The 9,873-nt window shown below is 47.3% G+C and overlaps 1 protein-coding gene across 1 annotated transcript; it reads left to right on the top strand.

Moving 5' to 3' along the window:
* Positions 1-7,572: 7,572 nt before the first annotated feature.
* Positions 7,573-8,616, top strand: LOC119445170 (neprilysin-11). The gene has a single exon (XM_037709494.1). The coding sequence runs from the start codon at positions 7,573-7,575 to the stop codon at positions 8,614-8,616; it is 1,044 nt and encodes a 347-aa protein (XP_037565422.1).
* Positions 8,617-9,873: the final 1,257 nt, after the last annotated feature.

The raw sequence follows: 9,873 nt of genomic DNA, 5'->3' as shown, positions 1-9,873 counted from the left end.
GAAACTGCGAAAGAAGACAAGCACCTAAATAGACAGCAAGGCCGACACCGGCTACAGTCCCATTCTAATCACGATCAAACCTGTAAAAAGTAAAGTAAGATGAGTCAAGTCAAGCATGATGCGGGCTACTTTGCTGCCCAAAGATGATGTCGCCTGAGCAGCCTGCACGCAGTGTCTTATGTTAATTCATGTTTTTATTTTTTTTATTTTTCTTAACTTACATTATCATCACGAGGGGGCGCTATGTAGCCGAGACATGTAACATAGAAGGGTAAAATCTGTACGATAACACAAAGGCCAGAGCCTTGCTATTTGAGGCTCGAGCTGGTTGCCTAAGGACAAAAACATACCGGAGCCAATATTCACCGCAAGGTGAGGAATGTGTATGCTGCAGCAAATATCCGGAGACCACTCGGCACATCCTAGTGTAATGCGAAGAGATTCACCCAGATTAGCACCGTAGGTAACGTACACCTTCCAGAAGCGCTTGGATTTAAAGTGGACGGAAGCATCAACCGGTCTGCAATCGAGATAAGCGAGATACGTTTAGAGTATTGGTGAGAAAAAATGCAGGGAAGAGACTGATACGACACGATTCGTTACAGGCATAGGTAGCGGTACAAAGTAAATAGACAAGTTTTCAGGAAGAGAAAAAAGGTTATGCAATTAAAAACATGTGTAGCATACTAGATTAACACAATCAGGCTAGGGACTACTTGTCACCGCCTCGTTTCAAAGTGGACGCCAATAAAGGATCAACATTACCATCATCATGTCCACTTTCCACCCTCCAGAAGCGCGTGGATTTAAAGTGCATGTAAGCATTACCTGCTCGGCAGTCGAGAGAAGCAAGGGACATTTAGAGTACTGGCGGGAACGAAAAAAAAAAGCAGGGAAGAGATAGATAGAACCAGAATCATTACAGTCATATATGTAACATCACAATATAGAGATAGAGGTTATAATGAAAATATAAAATATCAAGGAGACACAGGCAAAATTCTAGAGTGTTATACATGTAGATACTACCGGATTACCTAAAGTAGGCTGCCCTGTTTGTTGCCGCGTCGTTTCAAAGGGAACACCAATACAAATCATGATCATTAACCTTTAATGACGAGACATTTAATACCCGTAAATCGAATCCCGGCCACGGCGGCCACATTTCGATGGGGGTGAAATGCGAAAACTCCCGTGTACTTAGATTTAGGTGCACGTTAAAGAACCCCGGATGGTCAAAATTTCCGGAGTCCCCCACTACGACGTGCCTCATAATCAGATCGTGGTTTTGGCACGTAAAACCCCATAATTCAATTTTTTTATTTTATGTAATTGTGCAAAAGACATCAAGAATGAGCATAATAACCGAAAAGAAAAGAAATCTTTTGCGGAAACATTTTCAGCCATAGGAGGGAAACACCAAGCAAAAAACTGCAAGTGGGCTTCACTCCAAGCCACCTACGGCTTCGTTTGGAAATTGTAAAGACAGCTCTCGACATTTGTCAACCAAAGGTGTAAATTTAACTTGCTTAACGCCGGTGACTCCACTGCAGCCAGAGCTCTTGCATCGTTATGTCTTCTCTGACTGTGCTTTCACATGAGTCAGCCACGTGCCAAACTTGGATCCGCTCCCTCGACCTACGTTCCTGCTCAAAACCAACAGATGACGTTTGCTGCCTGTTATGGAATGTTGGCCGAAGGCATTTAGCCAGAAAGCTCGTACTCAATACCGAAACTTGGCAAGAAAAAAAAAAACTTTTTTGTTGTATGTTGCCTGTGGCAACACTCGTCAGCAAAGAGTTCAGTTCCAAATGATTTCCATGATTTCCACTACTCCGATTCGAAGTTGTCTTCTTCGCAGTGAATGTATGCTGGCTTTAATGCTGGCCATGACTTGACCGCACCCTAGTAGCAATGTAGACTCAATGCGCCCAACTAGAGACGGACGCAATCCATCTTGCTTTTGAGCATGAACGGCCTTGCGGCAAAGCTGTGTGCTCGCGCATAGCGGGGAAGCTCAGACGCTTTGTTCACGCGTTATTTTATCCCTGCACATTTCCGCCCTGCAGCGCGCGCGAGGAATTCCACTGATCTCGCATTAGTGGGCACTCTCGTTAACAATCGAGCCCGATCAAGATCTAATTTCTCGACCACGATTGGCTAACATCCGCGAGCTTGCGCATAGGAGCCAATCGTAATCGAAAATTTGATCACGATAGTACTCGATCGTGATCACAAATGTCCGTGCAACACGAGTATTAATAGCATATATGATAAGGTGCGATGAGGAGGAAGCCAGTTACAAAGCCATGAATTAAATCATTAGAGAAGCATTTTACGATAATTCGGGAGGTTCATGACTGTTAAAGCCAGAGCACGTTAGTTGAGAATCCGGGGAATCAGGAGAAATATCTGCCGGTGACGACTATTCATACGTGGCGCGTAAAAGTAGCGCAGAAACTATACATAACACGTTCCTTGCTCTGTAGTAGGCATTACTCTTTACGGCAATAAAATTTATTTTATATTTAGGAGTGAGGATCAACGGTGACTAAATTGGCTACGTACGCTTTGCAGATGCAATTTTCCTGTTCAGCAACGCTGGGGATCAATTGCAACAAATGATTGAGGACCTTAGCCAAGAAAGTATAAGAGCAGGGTTGAAGATTAATATGCAGAAGACATATATGTAATATTCAATAGACTGACAATAGAACAAGAATTCATTACAGTCAACCACCAGAATATGTGCAAGAGTACGTTTTTCTAGGGTTATCTAGGACACTGATCATGAGAATGAAATTTACAGAATAAAAATGGGTTCGAGTGCATCCGACTGGCATTACCAAATCCTGACTGGGAGCTTACCGTTGTCGTGGAAGAGAAAAGTGTGCAATCATTGCATTCTACCGGTGCTAACATATGGGGCAGAAACTTACAGGTTAACAAAGAATCTCGAGAACAAGTTCAGGACCGCGCAGGGCGATGAATGGCGTGAAAACGGCGGTAGCCGATTCTCTAGTTGACATTAAAAGGAAAGAAAATTGAGCTGTGCCGGCCATGTAATACGTAAGGCAGATAACCGGTGGACCAATAGAGTTACAGAATGTGTGTCAAGGGAAGAGAAGCGCAAGTGAGGATGCCAGAAAAATTGGTGGTGCGATGAAATGGGGAAATTTGGAGGCATAACATTGAATCTGCTAGCGTAGAATAGCGGTAATTGGAGATCGCTGGGAGAAAGCCTTCGTGCTGCAGTGGATATAAAGACAGGCCGATGATGATGACAATAATGATAATGGATAATTTCTTTAACGAGGAACGCAGTTCCGAAGTGCCGAAAAGAAACGAAAAGGCAAAGAGAAAAAAAAAGCGAGTTCAATGACACCTGTTAAGCCAGCCCTGCATCAAAGCGGATGCTTGTAAGATGAATCGATACATCTTAAAATAGGTGTTTGGTTTCTTCATTGTAAAAAAAGAACGTTAATTGTATGGGCACACGATACTGAACCGCAATAATGTGGAAATGTCCAACTTGTGCATGTATTTCATACTTCCATAAACCGTCGTTTAGCTGCTATCGGATTCATAGAGAGAGAGAAAAAAAAAAGCCGGTCCATATGTCGAGAACATACGGAACGACAATGAGGCTTCTACTGGGGCTCGTTGGTATGGCGTCCTTCTGTTGACTGCGCTATACTGTTTTACAAAGGACGAAAAAAACGGACACACATGTGCGCAAACTTTCAACTGTTTTTTATTCGCTAGCACACGTCAAATATATGCGGTAAAGGTGACGCTTTACATTCTTTGAGAGCACTGTTATTTTTCTTACTTGAGTTGAGACTTTGATTTTTAGTTTACTAGTTCGTACTATAACTACGGTATTTCTCTTGCTTCAGGAATACATTTTTTATGCCTTAAGGATGTGACGAAAACATACGAAACGACGCGTGCATTTTAATCCTTCTATGAAAGCTTCAGTATTTTGCATGCTCGTGTTGATATTCTTGTCTTTAATTCACATAACTTTTATGTTATTCATGACTTTTTTTCTTTTTCTGTCTTTAGGAAAGCAGTAGGAACTGGATCGATCTCTTCCCGGATCCGTCAGTAAATGCGGTACGAAGCGGACCAGCCAATTAAGCGACGCCATGCGCAATATATAACCGATAAAATCGAGAGGTGTTCAGCAGATCCGGTCACGTATTACTGCAGAATACATGCCGGGTTACTGGAGATGTGGACCGCAGCGGCAACGCCGGTGGCGCCATCTATTGACGCTCTGTCCAATCACAGCGCGTCAGAAACGTTTTCGTGCGACACACTGTTCTCGTAAAAAGAAAATTTAAAAACAAGAAAGGACTGTATGTTAACGATTACGTCCCTGCCACGGCTTTATGCAAGCAGAATGTGGCTGCTCATCTCACTAATAGTTGTGTGTCCCCTTTGGTTAAACCTGGCGCCACAATATGGCCCCGCTCACGTTTACGTCACCGGTATCCAGGTGTGAAGTCGTGTATATACGACGTCACATACATACAAGCTACATCCCTATGTAGCTTGTATGTATGTATACATACAAGCTACAGCCCTGTAAGTTTGTCAGCAATCGAGTTACCAATTAGAATTTGTGTGCAGCGTCTCGAAACGATTGTCGTGTCAGTTTGTAGTGTCACTTGGCTTTGGGACGCAGTGCGGAAGGGCGTGGCCGTGCAGAGGTCTTAGGGAGTGGCTGGGAAGGTAATTTACTGATATGCGGCGTACGACAAGAGCTTAACGTGGAGCGATGAGATTGAGAAATTTCCAGGCATGTACACTAGACGGATATATCTGAGGCAAGGCACGTGCAATCGGCGATCGCTGGGAGAAGTATTCGTCCTGCAGTTAGCATAAAATAGGCTGATGTTGACAACGACGGCGATTGCACAGCCAGCGCATACCAGACAGCAGAGCGATTTCATCACGTTGAGCGCGCATGCGCAGCGGGCCTGTCGGCGCCATGATAGAAACTAAAGCAGCTCGCTCTTTCTTGCTGTCCTTGGGATCAAGGGCAATGCGAAGGACAATGCCAGGGTAGATTTTTCTGTGAATCTAAATAAGTGTGAAAGCCGGGGTGGGAGGTGCACCTGCTCGATCTCACTCCTATATTAGAATATTTTTACAGACAGAGGTAAAAATGAACGCCACCCTGAAACAAAAACGCGAAGAGGCTTAACAATGTCCACAATTAACGAGCGTACATTGGTGGCTATACACAGTATCGGGGAATAGATGATGCAAGAAGCGACAAAAGACGGAAACAATATTGCAGTCATTGTGATTCAGCGTGGCATCGGCGTGGAATCGGTGGCTGGCGTCCATTTTTACCTTTGACAATGATTAATACCACCAGACTATATTTTCTCAAACGCCTGACTTCATTAGAATCTTTTTAGTGTAACCTCCATGTCTTAAAGTTCAGTCTCGAAGTGTAAGCAGGTTTGCCATGGCTGCGACGTAACATGCTTCTTACCATAGTTGCCCTTTAGCCCGCTGTGGACTTCTGCTACCGGCATGCTTTGTGGCAGCGATTACATAGTGAAACAAGTCGTAAAATCTGTTTTATCCGGCCAACTCTCGAGAACTCCGTTTGCGTAAATCCAGGTCGAAAATGTATCCCCTTTAAAAATAAGTTCCCCAATTAGTTTTTACTCAAAACATAATTGTCTCTCAGAAAATACAAAATTCGGCTGAAATGACTCCTCGTGCAGCTATAGATGAAAGACAAGTTTCCGAGCATTGGTGTCCAATCTGAGCGGCAAGAAGTGCTGGTATGCTGTTAACATTAAGAGGGCATCATGGTAAATTGAAACTCTTCGTAAAAAGGTCCTGCAACCCCCCCGTCGCTTTTTTTTTTTAAATCAAAATCGAGATCACACTGAGATGAATGCGATGCCTTTCAATTAATATATGCTCGAAGACACTGCTGTAAAGTTACTAACATCACCAACAGCATTGCTTAATGTTTAAACTTTCCCAAGTCACCCCTCAACACGTTCGATTTCAGCAGCACCGACGCCGACGCCAATGTTCTGCCTTCTGCTCTTTTCTCAAGGCTCGACCACAAGGAACAAGTTTCCGATGGATTTCCCGCGTAGTCGCCGGCCGGCGTCATGCGGCGTGAGGCGACGTCGACCGGCTTTCATGTTTCGCTAGCCACTTCTAGCGTTGGCGCTGTGCGATGTGGCATGAGCAGACCCGTCGCATTGTTCTTGACGACGCCGGCAGACAGTGCTTGAGGCCAGCCGACAATCCGACGGAACTTGTCCGTAGTGGTTGGGGATTCCTCTTTTGGCGTAAGAGAAAGCTGGGCGAAGGCAGCGAAGGAGCGGTGACGGGGCGGGTAGGGAGCGTTGCGCCATGATCTTGTATAGCCGAATGGCTGTCGTCACGTCACTGGCGGCGCCAATAGAAAGGACCCCGAGAGACCGCAAGGGACAGCATGCGATCTCATAACGTATATACTCGACTAAGGACCTCAGCCCCAACTTGGCAGCCCAACACAAGCGTCGCACCTTGTGTGCACGCTCTTGGGTTTTAAACGCGTTGCGTGCATACACAGCGGTAGAAGGCACGGAGGACGACTATGTCAATGAGCGTGCTACCGAACCGAATCTGAGCAGCCGTGACAGCTACAGTAGTGACAGGCACTGGCTGCGTGGCGTGCTTTGCATGAACGAATATATGCGTTATTAAAACAACAGCGCTCGCTCCTTTTTGTACACAAACGAAGGGCACATAGAAAGCATAGAAACACGTGTCCAGAAAAAAAATCGAAATTGTCTACCCCCGTGTAAAGGCCGCACCTCAGGATAGCGGGAAAAAAGTGCGGCTCTTACACGAGTATATACGGCACTTGAATCGCATGTTCGCGTCAACCTTGTCCATTGATCACGCATGTTTTCTTACCTGTTCAAAACGTGCATCAGTGCCCCGTTAAAAAAAAAGGAATTATCTTTAACACCACTGTTTTCTTATACCAAACTGGCTGTTGTCCCCTGATACTGCGTCTCGTGGTAACGTTCCCGTAGCGCATTTTTCGGAGCTACTGCTGCACTCGATGGAGGCGGGATACTTAAACGCCCGTTTACCATGCTTTAGGTTCGCGTTAAAGAACAACAGGTGGTCAAAATTAATCAACACCCCCCCCCCCCTTCCATGAACAACGGCGTCATTCAAAATCTACTAATCTTACGTCCAGTTTAAGGCGTTAGTATAAAATCAAAAATGTTTTGCTGCGTGGCTAGTACCTAGAAATACTGCGAATGACAAATAACGGTTTTGCTACTGTGTTATTAACCGTCACTACCACGTGATAATACGATCGTCTCTATTTCTTTCATTCTTTTCTAGACTGGCACGTCGACCCGTGGCCAACAGTCAAAAACCAAGAAGATAGCCATCATTGCGATAGCACTGTTACTCATTTGCGGAGTCCTGCTGGCGATCGGGATATGGGCTCTATCTTATGCCTCGTTAACGTTCTGCAGCACGTCTGATTGCCTTAAACATGTCATTGAGCTCAAGCAGGCCATGGACACTAAAGTCGACCCCTGTGACGACTTCTACAAGTTCACGTGCGGCTCCTGGAAGCCGAAACATAACGAGCCATCCATGGTCGCGCGAGTCTTCGATGAATCGACCGAAGAGGCCATTGAGGAAATGCAGGGCTCGAGCGAAAAGGCCATTGTGCCAAAAGCGGTAGACTATTTCAAGAGCTGCATCCAGCAACGTGTTTTGACGCCGGCTGATGTGCAAGTCTTCTTCAACTTCAAGGAGGACATCGGTTTCTTGTGGCCGGAGAAGAATCAAACGGCCATCGACGCGCTGGTCCCGTTGCTGAACCTTACTATCAACTGGAACATCAACTTGCTCTTCCACCTGCGGGCCTTGCCCGCATATAAGCGGAGGCCGCAGACACTATACATTAGGCGCGGCATATTGAACACCAAGTGGCTGGATTCCGAGTGGACGCCCGGAACATTTCCAGAAGCCGTCAGACATCACTGCAGCATACTTGGGGTCGAGCCGCCACTTGCATCAAGCATCCAGGAACTGAAGATCACCGTGGAGGAAATCATCGACGCTGCGATCAAAGTACCGCCGGACGCCACGAGCGACACGCAGTTCACGCTCAAGGATATCGGGTTGCTGATGCCCGCACGGACGGACGAGTGGCTCAGCAACGTGAACAAATTGCACAGTCCCCAGTTCACGTGGTCGCCGGACAGCCCCGTCGCTCTCGAAGACGACTCAATATTGCAGAACATGCACGCCCTGCTACAGAAGTACAAGGAAAAGAAGCAGACGCTCATGGAAGGCTTTTCGTTCGTGCTCCTTCGAACAACCCTGTGGCTTTTCGCAGGAAAGCCCCAGTTGCGCTTTGGACCCGACCCTGAAGTGGGCCGCCACATATGGAAGCGAACCTGCCTCAGCTACACCACTGGCAACTTCGGCCTGCTCGTCGCAGCAAAGCACATTTACAAGCGCTACAGCAGCAGTGTACGCAACGAGCTCAAACGTTTCCACCAGAGCATTCAGGCGGCGATCAAGCAACAGCTGGAAGACGCCTACTGAATCGAACCCCCCGTCAAGAATAAGGCGACCGTTAAAATCGAAGAGCTGACGCTGAACGCGATGCCAGAGGAGAACTTCTTCTCCGACGTCAACCTGGCCCGGCTGTACCGGGACTTCCCCAATATCGGTGCGTCGTTCATAAGCAACTACATCGCGGTCGCCCAAGCCTACCGCCTCCTCATCGGACACGACAGCTTCATCAGCGTTTACTCCAAGCGGCTCGGGGGCGGCGCGCCCAACCGATACAACTACTACTACAACATCGCCTACATGTCACTGGGCGCCATGGAGCCTCCCATACTCTACCTGGACGGCACCGAGGCCATGATGTACGGCAGCTTCGGCACGCTCATCGCCGAGTGCCTTGTGCGTTCGTTCGACAAGCGCGGCGTCCTCGTCAACGAACTGGGCAAAAAAGAGACTTGGTGGAACTCGACGACCTACGCGGAACGAGTCAGCTGCGATTTCTTATCCGACAGCATGTCTGGTGGCAGTGGAACTAGCCATGATGCGAAGACGCGGCCAGCTGGCAGCCGCGACCCACGGGAGGTTCGTTTCTCGGCCTTGTTCCCACTGGCACCGGCACTGACAACGTCCTTCATCGCGCACCGCGGGGCTCTGTTCAAAGAAGGCAGATACGTCCAACACCGCCTGCGCGGCCTGGAAGACTACAGCGACGACCAGGTCTTCTTCCTGACCTACTGCCTCATGACGTGCGCCAGAAACAGCAGTGGCGAGGCCTGCAACGTGCCACTGCGACAGATGCAGGCATTCGCCGACGCGTTCCAGTGCACCACCGGATCGCGGATGAACCCGTATAAGAAGTGCACATTCTTCTAGTAACTGTAAAACCATGTTTCTTTTTATTCATTTATTTCTTTGGTTGGCAGCGTTATTGTTGTTTGTTTTTGTAGTGTAGCATGACCAATTGCCTCGATTCACACATGTTGCGTACGCCCTGCAATTTTGCTCTCAAAATTTCCAGATGTCGCTGTGCATGCAGTTTTTTTCTTTCTTTCTTTTCTGACCGTAAGTGTAGGTGTCATACTGGCTCAGCTTTTGATGGTGAGCAGGGACTGAAAAATCGCATGTATCGTCCTACGCGCGACCTCCTGCTTCGCTGGCTTAGCATAGCTACAGCTTCACTGCAACGAAAGGCTTTGTGGAACTCTGGCCACTTTTGCAAGCACATGTGCATGTGCGGTCGGCACTAGCGACTTCAGTCGCTTCGCGTATTATCTTTAACGGCCTGCGTTA

This window comes from Dermacentor silvarum, chromosome 3, assembly GCF_013339745.2.
Source record: "Dermacentor silvarum isolate Dsil-2018 chromosome 3, BIME_Dsil_1.4, whole genome shotgun sequence".
Lineage (NCBI taxonomy): Eukaryota > Metazoa > Arthropoda > Arachnida > Ixodida > Ixodidae > Dermacentor > Dermacentor silvarum.
Note: the sequence above shows the minus strand (reverse complement) of the source record. Positions and strands in the feature narration are given on the sequence as shown.